A 26,568-nucleotide genomic window follows, 5' to 3' on the forward strand; every position below is an offset into this window, starting at 1 on the left:
GTAGGTTTTTACTAAACGTCATTTAACGTTTTTGCCAGTCAAAGAGTTAATAACGCTAAATTACTTTTTCATAATGATTTTAATTGAGAGAGGATGTACAGTACCATAACTGAGTCACTGATAGTGTAGTTACTTACATTCACCTGACTTTTGGTGCAAGCAGTGTGAAAAAAAATATAGTAAAATAAGAAAATTATTACTTCAAATAAGCAAAATTATCTGCCAACAGAACAAGAACATATTACTTAAATTTACCTGTAAGCTTTTGAAAAATAAGAAAATAATACTTACCCCATATCAACCACTGCGGTCTTGAAAATAGTATTTTCCGACTAAAGACAAGTAATGTCAGCTTTTTTCAAGCTGTAATAAATAGAACTATTTTTTTTTTTTTTTTAAATACATGAGTATGCTTGGATAACTTAGCCTGAGTGTCAAGCAGGGAGGTAACAGGTCCCATTTTCCTTGTCATGACCTAGCCAGGAATTGAACCCACAACCTTCAAGTCTGAGGATAGGCGCTCTACCACTAGACCGCTGAGGTGGTACTGAAAGAAGGAAAAATGAGCTTAGTAAATATAACGAAATTAACCATATTGCGTCTGTTTTCATAGTTGTATTTTTTCCCCATTTATCTTATTACTAGCTTATGCAAAATCTTAAAATAAGAAAACTCATGAAACCCCAGTTCAGGGCCTTTGATGTTTGTTAGGTGTCATCTTAAAATGTGGGAATTGCTTGTTATAATCCTCACAGTACTTAAAACTGGCTGCTAACACTCAATGCCAAGACTGCTTGATCAAATAAGATAATTAAGTAATAAGTATCTTAAAATAAGCACAATGATCTTGCCTGACAATTTCATTTTAAGTATAAATAACTCAAAACAAAATAAGCAAATTTAAGAATTTATATCTTACTTAAGATTTTAGTTTTTGCAGTGTAGGAGATTGTGAAGTCAGTGTGGAGCCCTTTCAGTGCCTTAACAAGTGGAAAAGTGCTATACAAGTGAAAGACCATCCTATAATGTCTGTCTGCCTGCCTTTCTATTTAGCATCTATCACTTCACTTCCTTATAGTTAAGTCTAAAAGAACATTTCTAAAACACTTTTGGTGTCAATATTGCCTTCAGCAGCCATTAAAATACTGAAAATATTATAAATAATTTAGAAAAGTTGTAGAGCTTAAAAATACACCTTCCCACTTCAGATCAGATGAAAAAGCAAATTGTGACATTTAAAGGGAGAAGTAGGCCTTCTCTGCAAGAGACTGGAAAATATGTGACACTCCAGCCTGATGGACAACAGCATTAAATGATTGTGACGTCAGAGGTCAGGCTGGGCTGACACAACATAACTATGAAAACGTTTTTCCTCACTGCAAGACATTAGCCATAGCATCAGCTGTGGAACAATTGTGTCAAGTGGATTAATAAAAAACAAATATCACTTCACAAAAATGCAATGTGTGCAAATTAACAAGAGCAGAATAACAGCAAGGATTAGATGGATATTGAAAAGAATTTCTGGATGCACAATATTAGTGTTGCTGTGCGTGTACTGATAGTGACTCACACATCCCTTTGATAATTTATCTAGTGCATTTCAGTGATGTGTTGCTCTCCGAAAATAAATGTGGACTGTGAAGTGTAAAAAAAAATACCAATGAGCCATTGAAGGTATTAATATCATACACCCAAAAGACAAAAATAAACTTATATGAAAAAATAAAACTCTGCAAAATCAATTACATTATACGCTCTTACAAAACAGTCAACAAGGCATAAGTACACTAGGCACCCATGTGGACAAGGACCATGTAGCATTGCTGAAACAAAGCTTACTGTAGGCATGGGCACAGATGACACTGGGGAAAGGGGGGAAGTCCCCCTCGATTTAATAAAGAACACGATCTGTCCCCTCCACTTTCGAAGGGTTTGCTTATCATAAGGGTTACGACAAAAAAACCCCCATTAATGTTGAGTTCACACCAAAAGCGGGGGGAGGCGTTTTGGCGGTGGGTTTGCATTGTAGTCATTGACTCATTGTATTTCGCGCGGACCGGCGCCAAAGTGCGTGGGGCGTGAAGGGTGTAGTTATTAATCCATAACTTTTGCGTGTCCAATAAACCAACTGGTGAGACGAGAAATGAACAGAGTTTCCTGCGCAGGATAATTCTTAGAGGAGATCTCCTGTTGCACCATTGAATCAAACTCCGACAAGTTCTGATCAACAATGCACACCCTCCTCTCGAAGGGCCAGCCTTTTATTACAATTCAGTCTCCAAGCAGAATATCTCTCCCTTCATGAATGAGCAAATGTGTTATACAGTTGAAGGACATGTCAGACAATAGAACTCTTAGTGCAGTTGCAGCTGTGTTCGTCTCTAGCCAAAATATGTATATTTTCAAGGTACTTTTCGTATTCTTCTCCATAACAAAATCTCACTTATCATTTGACCCAAAAGCACCAATGACCGTGACTAATGGAAAAGCAAAGCAAGTTCTGTTCAAGACCACAATGTACGTGTACAAAATAAAAACAAGAAATTCTGGACCAATCAGTGTATAGCAAAATCAAGGGCGAAAATATGTTTTCGCACAAAGTGATGAGAAGGAACTTTTTTAGACTAAATAATATGGTCCCAGCTTAAGGCCAGAGCATACGAGGTCAACATCATGTGCCCTGCTCAGGACACAAGACACTTTGACAAACTTAAAATGAAGAATTAAAATGTTCATGATCAGTAACAATAATTGATATATGAAAATAGGTATTAAAATGTTATAATATCCTTCAGGCGGCACGGAGGACGTGTTTGGAGCGCTGGGACGCGGTGCGGCGCAGCAAAATCCGCACATTGGTGACGAAAATCTGCATAAAAATCTCATATTCACCAAAGTTGAAAAATTTGAACTTTTTTCACATTTCACCTAGTGGTAGCCAATCGGCTTTGAGTACGGGCAACTATGGCAACGTAACACACAGCGTCCTGTCACTTGTCACCCCGAGCGCAACAACACGGCCAGCCGGGATCGAATAATGAGCAAGGAAGTGAAGACATTTAATATTTTCAATTTGATGTTTTACTGTTTTTGAATTTACTTATAGGCATAACAATGTGATATAATCATGAGTGTTTAATAGAATACAGTGGAATAATGATTTTGTGAACTTTATTTTATCCTCTCACCCTCAAAGCTATTGAAGATAGGAATGTGCATGATGTTATCAGAGCCTTTTGTCGTTGGAGTCTAAAAGTCTGGGGTTAGATCCTAATTGCATTTGTTCCCCCAGTCAAGAAGGGGAACTGTATGTAAATGTCTGCTTACTAATAACATCATACATTTGGTCACTAGGAGTCGACATGTCTGTCCTTTAATCAACTTAGGAGGGGAAGAGGAACCTTTTATCTTTTTAGTATAAATGAGTCGATGTTCTGTAAATTGTCACACTCTTGGGGGGTCTACGTCGCATTCAGATGTGGATGTCCTAACGGTGTCTTTAGAGGCTTCTAAATAAATTCTTGCAAGAAAACTTCTTCATCAGATCCTGAATACAATTATTTGGACACGCAAAGATTACACTTAAAAATAGTAATCATACAATTCCTTCATTTTGGTGAACCCGACGAGCGACGTTGCGAGCTGTGGCGTTCACGGACGGATGCAATTCCAGGCGCCTAATTAATTACGGTGAGTGGACATTTATCCACGTTTGAGGAATTGTGTCTGTTTCGAGTCGCTGCAGCTGGTATTCGTCTTGCAAAATTACATTGGTGATGAGATCTGTGTGAAAAGGTGTTAGTAAAATTTGAAGTCGTTGTGTTGGACACGAAGTCCCTGATTTCGGATTTTACTACGGTGTTCGAACTGTACACGTACGTGGTGACGACAGCATTGTTTACGGAAGTGTCGTTACGTTGGTTATTGCGCTGAAAGGGAAACACAGGCAGACGCAGCGGAAGTCGAGAGATTCTTGAATAAATTTGATATTAAGAGGTATAAATTGACACAGCGTACGTACGCCGCTGTTATAAATTTGGTACTAAGAGGCACAGGTAGACGCAGCGGACTTACGCCGCTGTTAAGAAACCGTTAGATTCTTGAATAGATTTGTTCAGCAGGTAGACGCATGCGCAGATGAGGTACGTAACGTTACGATGGATTGTGCACAATTAAGCCGGATTGTTGCAAACGGGCTGAAGCAGGCGTTTTATTAAAAATTACAGAAAACACACGGCAGTCTCGTTCTGAAGGAATCTTAGAGATTGTAAGTCCCTGCATTTCTGAGGCAATTGTTAAGTACATGTAGAGTTGGAAACAACTTTTCGCTGCGAAGGAGCCAAGAGACTGCTTTGTGATCGTCTTAAAGCAGTATTTATTTTCAGGGATACAGGTTGACGCATAGCTTTTATTATTTATTAATGCTATTGCTAAGAAATCGAGAGATCGCGATATTTATTGTTTTTGGATAATTTTGTTTAGCTGAAAGGAGCGCTCCGCCGTTTGAAACGGCATATGATATTGAATTTTCCACGGCGAATATAGGATTAATTACTACGGTTCGAGTGCTGTGTGAGAAGTAAGTCCGTGAAGATCCTGGATATATTTATTAAAGTCGCGCAGATCTGTTTTATTTTATTTGCTGAGAAAAAAAAAAAAATATAATAATAATATTTTTGGGGGGATTAATGAGAATAGTTTTGATCTGTTATATTGTAGTATCATAAGTGAGACGTCACTGACTTTAAGTTGAGGAGTTTGTGTTGTGTGTGAGTGTGTTCTGAGTCTAGTTTGGTGAGTTGAAACTGTGAATATGTGAAGCATGTGTGAATTGTGAGTTTAAAGGGGGGATTTGATTTCTTCTTGGTTTTGTGTTTTTTCTCCTCAATGCCTTTATGACAATGGAGAGGAACTGAAGTTAAGTGAAAGAAGGACTGAGTTTGTTGGAAGGCAGGTATTTTGTGTCTCCAAAAATGAGCGAGATAAGATAGGATGTATATGAATGGCGTTTCGTAGGAAGAGGAAAATAGTAGGTTTCAATGGAAAAGAGGTGGAAAAATTTCCTCTCTCCAGTTTCTTTGTCCTCAAAAAAGGGTGAAAAAGAATGGTAGCAGGAAATCTGCATATTTTGAGAGGATGGGGGCCGTGAGCTGCTGTTTTAAGAAGGTGGTGATTTGTACTGTTGTCTGTTAAAATTAAATTAAACTAAATAAAAAGGACAGGGGGTGTGATAAGTTTAGTCCTCTCTCCCATGGTCTCCATTTGGGAGACTTGTAGTCTGTTGTGTGTGTGAATAGCAGGGGTCTTCTAATGCTAATCTGTTAAAATCAAATTGTTCCTGTTATGCGGAAGGATATAGAGGTCTAGGTGTTAACTACAGGCCACTATCATATTATTTTTAAAATCAGATCCGTGTTTTTTATAGTTGAATGAGTAATAAAACCAAATTTTAATATAGTTGAATAAGTAATAAAACCAAATTTTAATTGAAATAGACTTTTCATTTTTGATTTTTATATTTCCCCTGCATCTCTGATAACTTATTCATAGGTGTGAAAATGATTTAACCTTTGTCCTTATCTGAGTTCCATTCTAGAAGTCTTAGGAGCCCTGAAATTCGAAAGGACTTCCATCCAAGTGGCCAGGGTGACTGACAGCTGTCACATTTTCTTAAATTTGAGGTAACACGTAATGAAGATGTCTATGGTAGACATATGCGTAAATATAGTACTACTACTAGCTATAGTGTAGTGATCAAATTCAAATAAAACCACAAAATAAATAAATGAATAAATTAGGGGTTTGAAAAACAAAATATTTTGGGGGAATTTTTTATTTGATTTTTTCTTGGAAATTAAATGACAACAAGCTGTGTTCTCTTGCTATGACAACAAGCAGTGTTCTCTTGCTATGATCTCATCTCCCTTTGTCTGTTCCGAGTGTATAAATGTTTCAGGCAGGTTCAATCTTTGACTGAAAGGTGTTTCACTTGGGTGACTCAACCAAAAAGTGCTGGAAATGGAATGAACAGCATTCTCCTGCTATGCTTGATGTTCAGAGTGGACGGCGAACTGAACAATGGTCACTTTCGGGGGGGAAGTGACCACACGGACTGCGAAAAGGATGGTACACTGTAAATCCGCTCGTCCTGTGACTGTTCAATGACTCTTATGCATTGTTTGAGCATAATGTCCAGCAACTTTTTGAGCAGACAGGATTATCATCGATTCTGCCATGATTAACTTTTCCTGAGAACTCCAGTGCACAAGGCCCAGTGCCCGCTTTGAACTTTGCCCTGCATAAACTGCTATCGACAAGGACAGGAAGGAATATGAACTCCAGTTGTGGACTCAAAGTTCTGGAATCATCTGAGTTAGGTGCCTGAGGTCGTATGTTGTATTCTGTTTGTAGACATTTGCACTCTGTACTATGTCAGAAAGGAGATGTGATCTATAGCAACGCAGTTTCGGAAATTGAGAACAGCTTATGTGAATTAGGGTAGTATAAAATTTATTTTAATCTTTAAATACTATATTTTCCGTTGTTTGATGCTTGTTGAATTTGGCCTTCTATTTTTTTCCCATTTCTCTTTTATAACTTTGGCTTCTCAGAGTGGACTCAGATATGGAACACTTACGGCGAATTTGCTGGTTAAATTTTTAATTTTTGATTTAGGTCGCAGCACTGATTTTTAATTGGGTCATGATCTGCAAAGTTGCCTGCTGTGTTTTTACAAGCCCCCACTACTCTGTAGAAGAGGTGAGGTTAGTTAGAATTTTAAGAATACTTTTTGGTTGGTTTAAAGTAGGGATTTTGTTTTGTTTTTCTGATTATAACTCGTTCCTTTTACTAGTTGAGATGGCAGATATTTGGAAGATTTGTGACCTGCAATAGATTAATGGGGTTGTTTAAAAAAAAAAAAAAGATTTTCTTCTCTTCCTGACCCTAAAAGTCCTCCGCTGCAGTATCTTAATTTACATCTGCTTAAGTTGTTTGTTTTTCTCACTTTAAGTTGCCTGAACAGGATTCAAATTTACATTACAAACTCTTGCCTCAAAGGCTTTTGTTTTGATGGCTCATGGCTAGCTCAGCTGGAGATCTTTTTATAGTTCTGGTGTTGGCCAAATTGTCACAATTTGGTTGTTTTTCTAATCTACAGGACACAAGGTGTCTGTTTTTTCCTCTTTGAAGCAGCAATTTGGAAGCGGCTGCAGTTTTCACATTCAGGTCTGAAATGATCAGAATTGATCTTTATCAGATGGGGGAATGACTGGTCTGTCTGTGTATGGTTGAAAAGGAAGTCTGATGTGAGAATGACTGGTCTGTCTGTGTATCAAAAGGAACTCTGATGTGAGAATGAAGTTTGGTGTGAGGAATTTACAGGCGAAGAATGGAGCGAGAATGGAGAGGATTTGACTTGGAGGAAAAGTAAGTTCTACAAAGATGACAAAAGACGACCCGAATAGCAGAAATACGGTAAGTATGTTCCATTTCAGAAACAATTGAAAAGTATAATTTCTAGAGCCCATGGAATATGCCATTTAGGTGTGGAAGGAACATTGACACACCTAGGTGACATTTTTTCATGAGACAAATTGTTAAAAATGAACTGCAGTGTTTATTTAAGGTATAAGTATAAATCTCTTCTCAGACTGTTCATGGCCCGGCCGGACATGAATAGTTCTGAGTTAAGATGATGTTGTTTTTAAATGATTTACACTGCTATAATAAGAAATCAGCGTTAAAAAATACAGAAATTTGATGTATGACAAAGAGCACATTTATGCTAAATCTACAACAGTAAATATCATGGTAAAATATTTGATTAATCATTATCTACCATCATAAGGGTTTCCTAGGAAGATTGGATCAGACAAACCCACTTGAAAAAACAAAACTTCATAAGATATAGAAAAGGCATTGAGATTAAAACATATTTGATTTAGTATATTATCTCTGATCTCAAGGACATTAAAAAAAAATAGAAATATTAAACAATTGGCCTCATAAAGTTTCAATTGCAACAAGACTTTCATTATTATGCCATTGAATGTACAAATGTCATTAAACGGATTCTGTTTGAATGCCACAACAAAAATAACTTTTTCCGTGTCCAACAGCATGTTTCAGGACCTACAGAACTTAAACAATTAACATTTGCTAAAAATTACCAGGTGCTCTTTTCAAAGTAAAGAATGAAGACTATATGTTATAAGTGACTAAATGATAATGATTTTGCTTTCAGATATGGTGAAAAAATGGTCGATCTGGTTTGCTGATCATAATAGTGGGAGCCACACGAGGTCCCAGGCTCTTCAATCACATCAATTGACTCAGACCGAGGGGGTTGACTAAGCTGCTGATCTGCGTCCACACCAATTGGAGCCATCTAACGGATCCCACCACACCCGGTTCCAGTGTCTACCTGACAAGCTGCCCAAGGACGCGGAGGAAAGAAGATTCATTGGAGTGCCTTTTCCCTGGGCACGGATTGACACAGTTGGAAAAGCTGATCAAGTGTCAATCTGCTGTTTGAAAGGGGGAAATCACTCAAATCCCCTTTTCATCAATTCACAAGGAATGAGTCACACTGGGAATGAAGTCCCGTGACCTTTCCTGTGATCTCTGGCAGTGAGTCAGGGTTCGGAAAGAGGCTGACAAACGCCTCTTTTTAAAAAATTGACCAACTGTCGAACACACTTTTCATTCAACAAGACCTTCATCAGGAGATGGCTTCGAGGGACGGACACATCTGCTATTGCGTCGTGACACTTAACCACATCACATAGGGTTATGCCTCACATTTATTATGCCCCTTCCACCGAATTTTTTAATGAATCAAACTGAATTTTGACTGCTAAGCCCCTCTATCTATTCTCTCTCTCTCTCTCTCTCTCTCTCTCTCTCTCTCTCTCTCACCTGCTATTCTTATTTCTAAACTCCACACATAAACATTGCTTCATTTTGTGACGATCAAGATTCGCGCTGGACTTTCTCCCTAGACTATTGTGGGATTAAATGTCCAGTTTTTGAATTTATAGAAGTTCAATGGTAGGACTGAAGACATTTAATATTTTCAATTTGATGTTTTACTGTTTTTGAATTTACTTATAGGCATAACAATGTGATATAATCATGAGTGTTTAATAGAATACAGTGGAATAATGATTTTGTGAACTTTATTTTATCCTCTCACCCTCAAAGCTATTGAAGATAGGAATGTGCATGATGTTATCAGAGCCTTTTGTCATTGGAGTCTAAAAGTCTGGGGTTAGATCCTAATTGCATTTGTTCCCCCAGTCAAGAAGGGGAACTGTATGTAAATGTCTGGTTACTAATAACATCACACATTTGGTCACTAGGAGTCGACATGTCTGTCCTTTAATCAACTTAGGAGGGGAAGAGGAACCTTTTATCTTTTTAGTATAAATGAGTCGATGTTCTGTAAATTGTCACACTCTTGGGGGGTCTACGTCGCATTCAGATGTGGATGTCCTAACGGTGTCTTTAGAGGCTTCTAAATAAATTCTTGCAAGAAAACTTCATCAGATCCTGAATACAATTATTTGGACACGCAAAGATTACACTTAATATAGTAATCAAAATATTCCTTCAGAAGTAGCATTCAAGTGCTGGTAAGTGTATTTACCTATTGTTGAACTGTACCGAGGTAGCAGCAGTATTGATCATTCATGTCAAAGCTATTTCGAGCAAGGCACTGGATTGCCACTAAAAAAGCGAAAATGCTAAATCACCTACCTCAAAATTAGTGCCCCGGCTGTATAGCTGTATAACCTTGAACAAACCCACAGGAGAAATCAACATTCGCTAAATTCCCACATGTTCACCCCCTCAGTGGGATATCGGTCATGCTTAACCATTTGTCCTTGTTAGCGTTCCTGCACCTCAATAGAGATCCGGACGTCATGTGACTATTTCTCTGAACATGCCCCCCCTGCGGCAGGAAAGTAGTGGAGCAGCGTTAATGGACTTGAACTGCGAGGAGGCTAAAGCTAGCGTTTATACATCAACTTTCCGCCCAAGAGCATTGACAGTCACTTTGATGAAAAGGACACGATATACATGCGCAAGGTGGAAATGTTGGATTGGTGGTCAGGAGGGCTTTTTTTTTTCAACTCGGCAATGCTGCTACGTGGATTATCTCCTCTCTTGCCAGTGAGTGCTTTCAAATCTGATCATACAATAAAAATTTTCATAGATTTTTTTACAATCCGGATTTATTTCCCCTTTATGTGTGGTCAAAATGCCATCAAAGTTAGCTGTTTCACACAAGTCTTGGCAGTGTTATGTAGGTACGGTAGCAATTTAGCAGCTGCTAATCAGGCCAGTAAGGACTAGCGTTTATCTCTCAGCTTTCTTCTCAAGAGCATTGATGAAAAGGACATGATATACACGCGCGAAATGGACATGTTGGATTGCCGATGAAGTGTCAGGCGGGGTTTCTTCCCCAATTCAGTGACACTGCTATGTAGAATCACCTCCTCTCTTGAGTGCTTTCAAATCTGATCATACAAAGGCTTTACAAGTTTGTACAATCAGGATTTATTTCCCCTTTATGTGTGGTCAAAACGCCATCGAAGTTGGCAGGTTGACGCATGTGTTGCAGTGTCAGGCACGTTAGCAACTTAGCAGCTGCTAAAACGGCCGCACCTGCCGTCAGTTATACCGTAAAAAGTCTTCTTTAACAGATTATTTCTCCCACATTTTGCGTGTGGTAACAGTTAGCATCTGCTGATTTAGCCACCATGTTGCAAAATGGTTGCGCTAACTGCCATTTTGGGACACGTGACGTCAATGTCCGGATCTCTATGCTCCACCACCATGACTCCTCCCCTGACTGTGTCTCACCAGAAGACACACCAAGTTCTCTCCTGTCTGTCTCTGTGGTCACCATGGCTGGCGTGGTCCAGTCCACTGAAAGCTCTTCTTACCCACTCTCACACCTTCCAAAAAAACACACACAAGAATTATTTTTTCAGTTTCCACCAGATGGTTGCCTGACCTGCTTTTGTCTTCTTAGTCTTCTTCACTACAACTAGACTCATCTAACATACTATGGCCTGACACTGTAACGCTCTAGTCTCCCCTATTACGACCTTACAGACAGTAATCTCCTTCAGATAACATTGTATACACAATATGTAATCTACCTGTGTGCGTCTACTTGATCCCTTGGATAACACCAGTGGCGTGCATAGACATTTTGGGGGGCAAGTGCTCCAGGGGAAAAAGGGCACTCTTGCGCATATGGAATACCTTAACAATTCCGAGATGACGTCATGAGTCAAGATGGCGGTCAATTTGGTCTTTTGGTGAATGAAATCTATCCGCTCATTGAAAAACATTGTACTTTGGATCATTGTAATTTGATTTGTGAGGAGGATTATTCTCATTTCAAAATGTGATGAGATGTTGTTTGACTACTATAACAATCGGTGTGGCTTGTATGATAGTCACAGGCAAAAACATTACAATCCACCTGTTTGCTTTCACCTTAATAAAGGAAGCATTGCATTAGGGAAGTGTCAGAAATGCCCGGATGTTCGGAATTGTCAAGACAAGTTAAAACATAAAATAAAAAAAATTACACACACAAATAATAATAATAATAATAATAATTACCCATAGCTAGTGGGACTAAATCCATTCACTTAAATTCATCAGCGCAAATGTTTTACTTTTAGTTTACACCAGCGTCAGCCAATGGATTTTAAGACAGCCAATTGTCATTTCATTGCACTTTGGCATTGCAAATGTGAAGAATAATTGATTGCTTTGAATTCATTTGGACGGAATGTTTATTGATAAAGGCTACTTTTGTCATTTTCCCATGGAGGGAGGTCTCCGAGAAAGTGGGCGTGCATTTAGTCCGCAGAGGGTCCAGGGGTGGGGCTGCACGCAAAAAACAGTGCCAACAGCTCGTTTTCTCAGGTTGGGAGGGGCTGGTGCCTGGAGAGCAGAATAACCTAGAATTATTCATACAGGGGCGAATAGAGGAAAACACAACTTTGGTCATGTTTTTGGTGAGGAATTAGCATTTTAACATGACTAAAAGCTCCAAAAAGTAGATTTTTCATGTTGCAGTCCCTTTAATAACAGCCCATTAGGGCAACATGACTGCAAGACTTGTAGCATAGAAATAACTTACAGTTATGGTTTGTACAAAATAATAGCTAATAATTTAGCTAATAATACTGTACTATCATGCCAGCTGATTTAGTACAAACCATTTAAAAATAAAATGTGAACAACTTTTAAGATTTTTCAATAAAATTAACCTTAAGGAGCAAATCAAATTTAAAATGGAAGGTGCTACTTGTTAACATGACTCTCTCTGGCCTTGACTCTGACCTTTCATCTTCATTTGTGTTTGGTTTCACCCAAGAGAGCAGAGAGATGCTTCCCTTGGCTGCTTGCTGTATAGCTGCTTTTCTTTCCCCCTTTTTAGCTTCTCTTTTCTAGGCATTATGCTACAATTAGTAAATAAATAAACCAATTGTAACCAAACAGACCAAGGGCATAAGAATGAATAAGACTGACTGTTGTCATTACCAGGAGGCAAAATGGTATTTTTCATAAGCAATTAACAATTCCAAACATCCAGACATTTCAGATATTTCCACAATGCAACTCAAAGCAAATGCTTCGACCACCAACAACGTATTGGATTGATTTTGCCTGTGACTACTAGCATAATACAAACCAAACACAAACGACTGTTCATCACGTTTTGAAGTCAAAATAATCAATGATCCAAAGTCCAAAGCTTTTCAAAGTATGGACCAGAAAGTTTCCTTTCACCGTCATATAGTTGTACCCTATGGTGTTCATCACATTATCTATTATTGATTCGTGTATTGCATTAAACTAGCTAATTAGGTGGCCATTCAGCGAATTTATGCTCAGCTGTTTGTGCTACTTCACAACAAAACGAGTGTAGGAATAGAGGGCAAACAAACAATACAATTGACTGTTATATAGCAGCAGGGGAAGAGATGTGTGTGTGTGTGCGACCGAGACTGTGTGGCTTATTAGTCTGCGTTCACGTGACAAAGAGAGAGACAGCTAGGTCGGGTGTGTGCGTGCCATATCAGGGCTTTTTTTTTCCACCCACGCGTTTAATTGTGCAGCTTTTCTAAAAGATTGGGTCAACATTGACCTGTTCTCAGTAAACTGTTTATTTAAAAAAAAAAAAAAAAAAACTTTCCAAAGGGTACTTTTTTTGAGAGAGGGCAGAGGGGCATGGGTGTCAGCACCACTAGGGGTCTACCTGTGCACGCCAGTAGATAACACACCTACGAGGGAAAATCAGCATGTGTTCTGTTGGTCTCATAGAGTGGAGATGGGCAACACAGTCTCCTTCCCCAAAACAGATGTCTCTAAAAGTGTGAATCTTGTTCTTAATTAACATACATCTTTTAGAGGCATTTGAGATAAATCCTTTCTTGATTTTGATTGGAATGGAGGAGCCTGGGAGCAGGGGTGCTCATATTCGGACCGATTATTAGACAGTATGTCCATTAACTGTCAGGGTTGGGGGGTTGTGGACCCAAGTGTAGGGAAGCAACGCAAGACAGGAATGAAGTAAAAAAAAAAAAAAAAAAGGGATTTAATTCAAGCAAAAGGCAAAACGTAGGTGTTTGAGAAACAAAATAAAAAATGTCCCAAAACATAGGTCAACTACAACTAAATCAGGAACATGACAAAACAACTAACAATAGGATGACAAGACACGGTGAGAGACAAGGAACACAAAACACTGATCACAGACAAAAGACACCAAGAACTCCAAAAAACAAACAAAAAACCCATAGAACCGAATCATGACAATAACCCGTTACCTCGTTTCAGATGCCATGTCCAGGAATGATGTAAGCCATTGTGGTACATACAAATCAACATCAAAATGGCAACAATAAAATGTAACGTCTTTTTATTGAGACAGCAATGATACAAATAAGTAAATTTATGTGATATATGTACAAGGGGCCGTACAGAATGGCTTGAAACTCGGGCTTTGGCCATCTGCTTTATCTTGTTATGCAATCAGTGGTTTGACAAGCTCCTATTTCTGTTCCACTTAATCCCAAACAACTGTTTTGGCGTGTATGTTTTTAAATGCATTTTGCTCATATTCCATTGTGTTATCTTGGTGTGGACGGTGCAGTTTTGGTCTCACTATAGCTTTTGGGCACCACACAGACACACGCACACAAATACGCAAACACGCACACGCCCCCCAGCTCAGAAATCCCACGTGACACGTAGCGAGCACAGAGTTGGAGTGATTCAATCCACACCTTTCATTCGCTACTGGCATCTGGCTCTGTGCCTGTAATTTTGCTACACAAACATTAATCCATCTGCTAGCAAATTGGCTTTTTAGAGAAGAAAGTGTCTACGCGGCTCAAATATGAATCAAAGTGCAGGAGCAGCGCAGCACAGTCGGAGATACTCAAGTGATGATAAGGTAAGAACAGACTCACTTCTCCCTCCGTTAAAAGATTTTCTCTTGACAAAATGAGCTTCAATTGGTTGAAGGAAATGTGCAAGTGACTACAGTGCAAGTGATGCAAACATTTCATTACACTTGTCAAGGAAATTGTGTGTGTGTGTGTGAATGTGTGTTTTCCATGGGTTTGTCCACATTCGTCCATTCGTCGTTTTGAAATATCAACCAGGATCTTTTTTATGATGAGTCAGTAATAGGATTCTTACAAGGATGTATATATATATATATATATATATATATATATATATATATATACTGTATATATATATATATATATATATATATACATATATACATAAAATGTTTTTTTTATGCTAGATCATTCAGAAGGCTTTGACACAGCCTCTGAACTAAAGAGAACACTTGAAGCAATGGTAGTTATTACAAAAATGGCTAGCATGTGGCAGTAGAGTATAAGAGATCAAACATGGCCATTTTGCAAAAAGCTCTTTCCCATACTGTTTTAAACACTTTTGTTAGATTTCATGTTTTTATAGCAATTGAACACAAAATTCTGTGGGCCTTGCAAAACCAGTCAAAATACAGTAAAACAGCCAGGAGCGAAGGGGGTTGCTTCAATGATAATGGCTGGGAGTGAATGAGTTAATATTACATTTGTGGAATATGAATTAAGATGCTAAATTTTAACCTGGCAATAGTTAGATTGATAATTGTGATTCACTCAAGGGAGTTCTCCACAATATCTTGGGACTGTAACTGCTCCATGGTGATTTGAAAAGGCGGGACATTCTGTACAATACTTCGAGCTGATCTTGTACACCTCTACCTAACTTTTGTTTTGACCAATCACGGCAATGGATGAGAATTCCGTCTTCATTCTCGTCATAGGAAAAAAAAAGCACGAACATATTTACCAGCGAAAAATGCATGAAGCGCCTTTTGCTGTTCAACATTCAACAAAGAAACGGTAAGTAATTCTGCGAGAACAGAATTTATTGCAGAGTCCATTCATCCAAGTCCAAGTTAGGATTTTTTGTTTCCCACAGCGTCTGCGCTTCCTTGTTTTGTCACAGCTGCATATTCCATCCCCAAACACAATACCGCTTTGTGATTGGTCCATTCAAAAAGTGTACAGATCAGTGAAAATCAGCGGGCTTGGTACAACATGTATTCTCGGGAGATTGTGAACACACAAATACCAGGAGAATTCAGCTTGCAGAGCAAGGTTAGCAAAATTCAGCCGTTTTCATCCATCTTTGCGGGTGGCCATTCTGCTATTTGTTGTTGACTGAAAAATACATCACAGTTGCTCAGGGCTGAGGTAATGACCAATCATGGCTCACCTGTTTCCTTAGTTTGATCATGCGACATTTGCAAGCTGAGCCGTGATTGGTAGTTACCTAAACCTTAAGCAAATGTCAAGATTAACTAATTCAAATCAATGACATACAAAACAATCAACAGTATCAGTACAAAAACACAACAGGTTTAGGTATAGTGCAAAGTAACTAAAAATTAACAGTAACATTAGGTTGTGCTAACAGCCTGCAACCTCTGCCAGCTGTTACACTGTAGTTTAAATTACAAGCACATATTCTATTCTACTATCAAAAATTTCTTTACTCCTGGCATTTTATAGACAGTTGTTTGGATACATTTCCACACAGGTTGGCAACTTGGCACTGCTTTACGTATTGGTGGCATGGGTAGTGTTTTGATGTTGGCCTCATGAAGATACATGCTCCACTATATCCCAGGATGATAAAGAAACAAAGCAAAAATACAATTGGGCAAATGAGAGAGTATGAGTAACAACCAAATTTGGACAAACCAGTTGACTGTTTGTCTCCGGCACTCATTATGTGCTGTAAAAATGCATGCGGCCCACCTATCTGACCATCATATCTGGCTGAGGCAGCTGGGTTAGGTGGTCAGATAGGTGGGCTGAAAATGCTTTGTAGATGTCAAAGACAGCTTTAGAGTCAACTTCATATAATCAGGTCCGAATGGGCTAAAATACAAAAATGTGGTAATAAAACAAACCTGTGTGTGTGTGTGCGTGTGTGTGTGTGTGTGTGTGTGTGTGTGTGTGTGTGTTGGGGCCCACCCGTCCATGTGGGGCCATTTTGCTGGGCCCCACAAGTTTAGACCTCTTTTTAAGGGTCAAAACTTGGTTTTAGAGTTAAGGTTTGAATTGGGTTATGGTTGAGGTTAGGGTAAGGAATAAGGGTAGGCAATCATTTTTGATGGTTGGGGTTAGGGGAAGGGGCTAGGAAATGCATTATGTCAATGAGATGGCCCCACAAAGATAGTAAAACAAACTGCTGTGTGTGTGTTTGTACTTCTCAATGTTTTTTTTTAAGATGAGCTCGCCAACTTTATCTGTAGGACATAGGTATCAATAAGGCTACGTTCACACGTGCACACACTGATGCCCAATTCGTATTTTTTGTTAAATTAGATATTTTTATGTATCGTTCACATTACAAAAACAAATGCGAAATCTAATGTGAACGCAACACGCCCTTGATGCGACTCGCATGCGCAAAGAGCACACGTCAAGTGACGTACACCCAAAACGTCATGTTGCAGTGTTCACGGAAGTAACCCGACTCGCAATGTTTCACTGCCAGCCAAGCTGCCGAGGCAAGCGACTTTTATCAGTGTCATATGCAAATTTAGCTATGGCTGCACACATTATGCAAATTCAGCTGTGCAAACGCCCGCGCTCCTGGTTGACTGCTGTCCTCGGCTTCCTCGTGCGTCAGTTTTGAATGTGATGTTTACAAACAGCAACAGAAATCCGTCAGACTTATTTTTTTCATCTCATGTCCCCAGAGTAGCAAAGTTGGAAGAGGTAATAGAATTATTTGGGGGAAATTAGGGGACACTCGTCGACCTCTTCATTTTATTGAGAAGTGTACCAAAGATGATGTTGCGTCATGAACCGTCTGCAGGGCTGAATTCGCCACACATGTCAACTTTATGCTCCATGTGTGATTAAATTAAAGACAAAAATACATATAACACTGTTACTCAAAACAGTTTTGTATATATTCATAACACGTCAGTAGTCTCCCTTCCAACCACTCTCTCCCGCCCGCGTATAACGCATATCAGGTTTTTGATGACGTATGAATCGGATGCGTGCGGATGAGCATTTATATCTGATTTATATCCACATACGAAAGAGGCCCAGGTCAGGTGTTCACACTGCATGAAAATATCAGATACTTGTGAAAATATCTTGAATTGAGCTGCAGTGTGAACGCAGCCTAATGGAAGGCCATACCTTTGATTTTGTCATCCCGCACCCAACTAAAATAAACCTAAAATCCACAACTGGGGCGAATAGTTGGCACCAAAATCTTTCTGTGGCGGGTCTAATGAATTCACTAGAAACACTGTCATATTTATGTAATAACGATCATATGTGAGGTTTTACTAATATACATTTGAACAGTACGAGCTGGCATCCGTTACATACATAATATTTAAACACACTTTATATTAGGAATGTCCCCAAGTTGAAATTTCCTGAAATTGTTCTTAAAACGCTATTTACTTCCATATTTTTCTGGCTATTTAACTGGTGAACTAGCATTATAACTGGTTGGCAAATTATAACAACCCACTATTTTGTTAGTGTATACATATTTTCCTTTAATTTGTGGTGCCCCTGATGCCTTGGGATCAAAATGTTTCAGAAGACATGACAAATCTTGTGTTCAGAAGACATGAATTGTTAATGAGTTATAGCAAATTTGCTGTATGGCACATCCCTGCAAAGTCCCTTTGTTCAATGGCGATTTTTCTCTCTCTCCAGAGCATATAGTGCATCAACTGCAAACATTGCAACATAAATAGGGCTTGGTGATTATATGTTTGAGAATTGTGATATTACGGTGAGCGTATTTTACGGTGGCCCTGAAGTGCAAAAAGCAAAAACAGAAAAAGTGAACACGACTGCAAACCAAAAAACACAAACCAAATAAAAAACACAAAAACAAAAATGAAACACGACAGCAATTTTTTTTAATCACAAAAAACAAAAAGGTAATCGCAAACACAAAAAGGTAATCGCAAACACAAATATGTAATCGCAAAAACAAATAAAAACACAAAAAAACGAAACAAAAATGAAAATGTAATCGCAAACGCAAATCAAAACACAAACACAAAAAAATGAAACAAAACAACGAAAAGGTAATCACAAAAACAAATTAAAAAACAAACTCAAAATACAATACAAAACATAATCGCAAACGAAACAAAAAATATGAAACGAAACAACAAAAAGTAATCGCAAACACAAATAAAAAAAGGCAAAAACTAAATACGAAACAAAACAACAAAAAAGTAATCGCAAACACAGATAAAAAAACACAAACACAAAATATGAAACAAAAAAACAATAAGTAATCATAAACACAAATCAAAAAACACAAAATATGAAACAAAAAAACATAACGTAAACATGATGAAACACAACAACATTTCGCTAACGGAAGTGGTGTTTACGTGGGGGGAGGCCAGTGCGGATCTCTTTTTCTCTCTCTCTCTCTCTCTCTCTCTCTCTCTCTCTCTCTCTCTCTCTCTCTCTCTATATATATATATATATATATATATAAATATAATGTAAATATATAATAATAATAAAGATAATGATAATGCATTGGATTCATAGAGCTCTTTTCTAGACAATGGAATGGATACATTATTTATGCACTCACACATTCAGACTGTGGTGGCGGTAAGCTATTTAAGTAGCCACAGCTGCACTTGGGCAGACTGACACAAGCCAAAATTCGCATTTTTATTGTTATTTTTATTGTTATTTTTATTTTTTTAGTATTTTCGATACGCTTCAAAATCCACCCCCAATTTTTGACCCTTTTTCGAATTTCTAGAGTTTCCATTCACTTTTATTTTCGCATTTTTTTTAAAAATCTGAATACAAATAAGTGGATGGGAACCCAATTTACGTCTGTTCAGTAAAATTTCTTGGGGTGAAAATCAATGTGAAAATCTGAGTGAAAAACATTCGAGGGCTCACAATTCAGAATTGTCTAATCCAATGTATAGAAGTTTGGTTTCAAAAATTGATTATAAGCTTGTTTTAGTACAACCAGTTGTAACCAAAATACATTTGGATCAAATTTTTCTTGCTGAACCATATATATTTCTCCTTCTACCAGTGGTGATTGCGCTCAGACTGCAAGGGAAGCTCGGCTTCCCCTAAACGCATAAGGCCCCTGTTCCCTTAGACTAGGTCTGGAGCCACATGTGGCTCTTTAGTCCCTCTCCTGTGGCTTCCTCTGCATCTCTAAAATGTTTTTGTTGAAATTAATATTTTTTTTTGTATACATGTTTATTTGTATTCTTTAGATAAAATATTTTTCAAATTAATTGATGACTTGTATTTAAAAAATAAATAAATAAATGATCCCCAAAAATGTATTCCAAATTTCTATGTTGTCAGAAAAAGATGAGAAAGTTTTTTTAAAGACTTTAAAATGTCCAAAAAGTGATCATAAAATGTCCAAAAAGGAAGAGGAAAAGAAGAAATTGACTATAAAATGTCAATTAAATTGCCAAAAATGTCAGAGAATTAAATCAAAAAGGCAGAAAGGGAAATGTTCAAAAAGTCACCTAAAATGTCCAAAAACAAGACATTTTGGAAAAAAACGGTCTGATTTATTTATTTATTTATTTTTTTTAAAGAAAAAAGGGCAGAAAAGAAATCATTCAAAAACTATAAAATGTCCAAAAGTAAAAGAAGAAATTAAAAATAATATTATAAAATATCCATAAAATTGCCAATAATGTCAGTAATTTGCTGGCAAAAAGAAGGTAGAAATATATTTTTTTAAATAGCCAAAAAAAAGGAAGAAGAAGCAGAAAATGTCCATAACATGTCCATAAAACTGCCAACAATTTCATAAATTTAACAGAAAGTCAGACAAGTCTAAAAACGTATGAAAAACAAAGTATTAAATGAAAAAAAGTAACACATTTAATAGGGATAGACCGATAATTGGCCAGGTCGATATCGGCCGATATTGGGCATTTGGACGAATATTGGTATCGGCCTTTTTTCAAAATTTGACGGCCGATAAAAGTTAAATTTACTGTAAAACCATTTTAATCCTCAGGGAACTATTTATTTAGTCAACTTTATAAGAGACGCTGCTGACCCTGGGAACCTTCCAGGCCCGGAGTGAAACGCCGGGTGCACCGGGATTTTCCCCGGTTTGCCGCTAGGGGGCACTGTTTTTATGTCGGGCCGCAAGTTCGTTTAAAAAATAGCAATTAAAGTGCTTTTGGCAGAGACCTAGCCAGACCCAGAGTGACTAACTTGAATTGGCCTGCATTTTCCCACTTGGTCGGCCTGAATTCTGAACCTTTTGGTCGCTATTTTGTGCAGAATGTATCATACGCATTTTTGAAGGAAGTGTCACGCTCTCTGTCGCGCTCTGGGTGAATGAGAGGCATTAAATGTGTGCACTTTGTATGTTGTTCCTTTATAAAGTCCAGTGAAGTTGTCATGCATTTGTTTACGGAGGCCCTGCCACATCAAATATGGCAGAACCGCTCACGAGCAGAAAAGTACTCAAAATGGGTTTGATGTACAAATTTCTATGCTTAAATAGCGATCGCTTAAATAATGGTATTGACCATTTGCACCGACGTCACATGATCACGTGACTGCCCTATGACGGACAGCGGAAGGAAATGATTGTTGAATGGAAGTGGACGTGACCCAGAGCGACTTAGTGACATTTTTACAAATTAAAAGTTATTATTGCCCATAGAGCCATGGAATCTACTACTTCAACCGAAGTTCGCCTGTCAGTCGAATTTGCACATTTAGTCGGGACTCATAGAGCGCAATATTTACCTTCTGTTGCCTGCTGTTTTTACCAAGTTAATCAAATCGCTGACTTTGCCGGAATTTACAGCGCACAACCTATATCATTATGTAGTCAATGCTGTCTCTTCTCCTTACACTGGGGCTGATTCAAAAGCTTGTTGCTGGCTGAGTCTCTGGGACGAGATGCTACGCTCACAGCGGGAGACAATATACCTCATAATGCAAAGGTAAAACTTGTTTAGCATGCTAACTGACTTATTTTTACATAGTCCGTTCTATACTGAAACGCTGTGATGATGTTATGTTACTATGTTTACTAGCATGGGACAAATGACTATCGTAGTGGCAAGCTATGCAGTAATTTCATGAATATGACTCCGGCTCCAGAGTGAAAAACTCCAAGCACAAAGACGAAATCCCCCACTATTAAACTTAATAGTTTTGAAGAAGGTACATTTTAAAACTAAGCTGTGTGTTCGTGCAGTTGGAGTGGATGCTAACTATCTGGCTCGTTAATGTGATTTGAAACACGCAATTCGACACCTCTGTTCAATCTTTGTTAGAGTGTACTAGTAAAATGTATGAACATTTATCTACTAATTTCAACATTTATTAACAGCTATGAAAATAACTAAGTTTCATCATTATTTAGAATTGTGGGTAAATTAGCTTTTTGTCAACATGGCCCTGGAAGATCTCTTTTGCTCTCCTGCCACCTGCTGGCTGTTTGTGTAATAACTACTATTTATTTAACTGTTCTTTGCAGATGAGAGGCTGCATCAAAGCCTTCTGTATGCTCTAGCATTACAAAACATAAAAAACGTATAAATATGTCTTTGGGACACTTAAAACATTTAAAATAGAACATATTTATAAGTTTTTGGGGGAGGGGGGTTAGTTAATATGAAATAATCACAAAATTTATGGGTCAGTACGTCTTATGGGCAACCACCCAAAAACGATTAACTGTTGGACCCTGCAAAACTCTACCATGGAAAAATAGGATAATCGGTGCCTTGTTTTTTCCCAATAAATAAAACTTGTGTGCCAGAGGGGTCTTCTCACATTACTGTCTTCGAGTGGGAACTGAGTGCAAAATTTGCTGATAAAATACTGTACTTGCACTTCTGATCTAAACATTGACTTGATATTTTTAGTATTTAAACTTTAAATAATTATTTAGTGTTGATGTTGTGTAGAAATCTGTAAAATAAAATGTGAATCAAAAACATTTGATCAGTAATACAATGAAGATGGCGCGTGTGTATATTTACTGAGCAAGTCATTTTACCGTGTGTGCCCCTAAACTTTCCTCCAGCGCTTTAAAAATTTTAAGTTAGGGGCTACAGCGCTCCTAGCAAAAAATGTTAGTCTGGAGCCTGATATTTCAAAAATGTGCGTGGAAGCCATTTTCCATGTTGCCTCTCATTTTCATTTCATTTTCTTCATCACAATCATTGCTCTGTATAGCGATGCCAGTTTTCACCTGCCTTCCAGATGTGGATTTGATAAATCACATTGTGCACACTAAATTATTCTTTTGAACTAACAGTATACACCCAGTGTTTTGCCTGATTGGCAGATATAAACGTTTACTAAATAATGTCCAAAATATTTTACAATATTTTATAAAGCATTAAACCATGTAAACATTTTTTTCCAATATCTTAATTGTAATGGCTCATTGATTAAAAATGTATTTAAGTAATGACTTATTTCTAAACCCAAGAATGATTAAAACTCATAAAACATGCCTGCTTGTTTTTTTAATTGCCATCCCTGATCAGATGAACTGAGCACTGTTTTCAGCCTTGTAGCATTCGTTCAAAGAACTGAAAAACAAGTACAAGCTAAGTGTTGATGGCTGTATTGAAAGGAAGATGAAAAGAGATCTCAACATGACATTTCAGCATTTATTTTTGGTCTGTCTCTTGAGAGTGCACATTCACTGCTTTTACTGCTAAAATAGTTATTAATTTATTTATTCATTTTTTAAACTAAAATTACAAACGGGATGGGGTAACTTTAAATAGTGGGATACACGACACCTGAACAAGGTTATAAAACGTGTGTATAAGATCTGCTTTTGCATTGTCTTGCCAAACTCATATCTATGATTATCTAGTGAATGTTGTAGTCATTACATTTATTCCTTGCTTTGGTCCAGATCAGAAAAATGTATGAACTAGGGGCAATTTGTACAAATGGTTAAAAAAAAAAAGTAATGCTAACTCAAAAGCTGATGACTTGACTTGACTTACTTGTAGGTACAGTACATTGCTCTGATGTGTTTTGGTTTCCTCATCTTCCGAGCACGTGTTTTCCTGAACAATACCGATTTCATCAATAATTGGATCCACCATTTACTGTTCTCCTATGCCCTTCATTGCCCCTCCATTTAGATACACTTAATCGGTTGCAGTGTATTTGTGTTATCACTTGCCTTCACTCTGTCAGCACTAAAATAATAACCTCTTGTATGTTATGATTGGTGCCATCAATGGATGTAACGGTGTGATGCCAGTAAGCATTCACGCTATATGGCAGGCAGGCTCTGAGGGTGAGTTGGGGAAAAAAGGCGTCACAGAAGCAGCTGTTTAATGTGCCTCAGTGCAACCTCATTATGATAATGAGCTTAGAATGGCTTTGAAGATTAAAACATTCTTATGGAAAAATCCACTGAGGGTTGTTTTGCAATCTGTGTACATATAATGTATGCATAGCATCACTCCTTCAACAACTTAACAATTTAAACAAAATGTAGAACACTACTAGTAATTCTGTTTCATACCAGCTCACTGTATTTTGTATTTCATTTTGATCTAAAGGACTTTTGTATGACACTTAAATCCGATAGATGCAATTTTATAGTAGCAATTCGAGGAATAATTGGTGGGCAAGCTACATGTGTGTTCCACCAATTACTGTGTATACAGTAATTGTAATCTTGACTACAACAGTCATAATGCAATATAGTCATATTTCTGCTCTTAATCTAATAGGCCCATACAGGGTCGGTTAGGCAGAGGCACAGAGCAACGCGGAATCCAGGGGGCGCCAAAATTCAGGTGAAAATTCACCTTCAATAAAGTTGTTGAAATATATGAAATTATATTGAATAATATTGGATGTTTTTGAATGGTAATGGTGAAAATGCATGCATTGAATGACGTGGAATAATACTCAATGATATTTAATTATATGGAATTAAAGGAAATGGTACTGGTGAAAATGTGCAATATGTGAGTGAAAAATGTTGAATGTTTGATATGTGAGAATTGTTGGTGTGCTGAAAATTTAGCCCAAGTTTGAATTTTTAATGGGAGTGAATCTTTGAATTTCTTCTTTGAAATCTTTGAAAAAAAATGTTGACTTTTGGGAAAATGGTGAAAGTTAGGAATTAGAAATATAGTAAATAGTGGCTGTGAAGTGTGAATTTTAGGAACATGTTGAAGTTGGAATGATTTGAGTATGTCAAGAAATATAGAAGTAGTTGAAGGACCAAATTCCGGCATAATAATAATAATAATAATAATAATAATAATAATAATAATAATAATAATAAAAAATAAATAAATAAAATAAATAATAATAATAATAATAACAACATATGCAAAGTGGAGCAAATTTATTTGAAATTATGCATCGCCTGGATTGTATGAACTTTTGCTGTTTATTTCTAAATTTATGATGGTAGTAGTTGCACTTTAAAGGTACATTGTACCCTTTAAAAAGGTAATGTTTCCTACATCATGCATGCTCCACCAATGCCCAGATGAGTACGAAGAGCCCTGACTGTTTTACTCTGACTCCCTTTATAGTAGAGTGTGTGGACCCTGCACACTCCACAATTTCTTTGGGGAGGGGAGGGGCGGAGTTTTTCTTACCTCATTTCAAGTCATGTCTTTATTTGTTAACTGTGGCTGTTGCTTTAAGATTGCGCACGTACTCGCATGCACACCATGAACGAGCCTGACACAGATGCTGCAGTTACGCTTTGGGCCGTGGTGGCAGTCGCGAGTAAAAAAGTGTCAAACTGCACAAAGATCCTTCAAAGGTGCATGTCGCAACATTGACGCAAATTGGAGTGTTAAAATAACAATATTTTTCACTCACACATGTTTTAAGAATTGTATAATGGACAGGAGGCACTACTGTGGCACAATGGCTGTTGCCCCTATTTTCCTGTAGAGTGAAGTAATGATCGGCGGTTCGGGACCGAAGCTTAAGCTTTTGTGAGCCAGGCGCGTGCATGCTCTCTCTTGCCCCGCGGAAACGCGGAAGTGTTTGGGAGTGTTTATACAAGTCTGTGGCAAAAGACAAGCGTGTGCCACAGCGGATATAAAAGTGCGTCAAAATAATAATAAACCCATACTGCAGTGCGACCCTCCGTTTCCCAGTGGCTCCTTTTGTTCGACCATCGGGCCAAAAGTTTGGCGACATGCAACATGAGTTGTCCGCGGAGGTGACACTGACCGAGGGAAAAATCTTCCCAGTGTTCCCCGACCACAGTCAGAATACTAAGCAGGAAAGGATAACAGTGTCTAGTGTGACAAAAAAGGCAAAACTGAAGTCGGACAAGCGTTGCAGGAGGACGAGGATCAATATTGGAGCAGCGTTAATATTGGAGTAGGTGGAAAAACCTAAGAGGATGAAACGGGACCCACAGCTTGCTTTCTTCTTGCTAAAAAGGTGAAACCCCGTCAAAGAAATACAATAGGGTCTATTTATGATAAGCAATACACAATAAAACTACCACTAACTAACGTCTCGGCGCGTGCACGTTGCTGGCTTCCATTCCACTTTGCGCCAGAGGGGTCGCAAATCTGCAAAAACTCGGTAGCTTGCGTCCTGCCTCTTTAAATAAATAATTTATCATTTATAATGAAAAATAAATTAAATAAATAGTATTTGAATGATTGAGTAAAAAACAAAAAAAAAATTTTTAGTAATAAAAATATCATATTGAAGGGCAATAAGAACATGAAAATACATTACAATAGTGACAGACTCATTTGTTGTGAAGAACTGAATCTAAAATCTAAGGCTATTACAGAAAAAAGTGAATATATTTCTGTTACTACTTACACTTATTTACAATAAAATATTTTCCTGTGTTATTTATGTCAATTTTTCTCAAAATCCTATATCTAATTCAAATGCAAAAATGGCAATTCACTTAAAGTACCACATTGCC

The 26,568-nt window shown here is 37.8% G+C and overlaps 1 protein-coding gene across 9 annotated transcripts in view; it reads left to right on the forward strand.

The window, feature by feature from the left end:
* The first annotated feature begins 3,611 nt into the window (after positions 1-3,611).
* The window catches only part of LOC144060715 (inactive dipeptidyl peptidase 10-like), a 100,160-nt gene continuing 77,203 nt past the window's right edge, over positions 3,612-26,568 (forward strand). For 6 of the 9 annotated variants that reach the window (XR_013295990.1, XR_013295992.1, XR_013295993.1 and 3 more), the window contains exon 1: positions 3,612-10,179. Coding sequence is in view for 3 of the 9 variants with exons in the window: in XM_077580493.1 (XP_077436619.1) it covers positions 10,087-10,179 (93 nt within the window). In the remaining 6 variants the exon portion in view is untranslated. Of the gene's footprint in view, positions 10,180-14,208; positions 14,495-26,568 lie in introns of those variants that run through there. The other 3 variants (XM_077580497.1, XM_077580496.1, XM_077580494.1) reach the window with 2 other exon arrangements.

Source organism: Vanacampus margaritifer, chromosome 11, assembly GCF_051991255.1.
Source record: "Vanacampus margaritifer isolate UIUO_Vmar chromosome 11, RoL_Vmar_1.0, whole genome shotgun sequence".
Classification (NCBI taxonomy): domain Eukaryota; kingdom Metazoa; phylum Chordata; class Actinopteri; order Syngnathiformes; family Syngnathidae; genus Vanacampus; species Vanacampus margaritifer.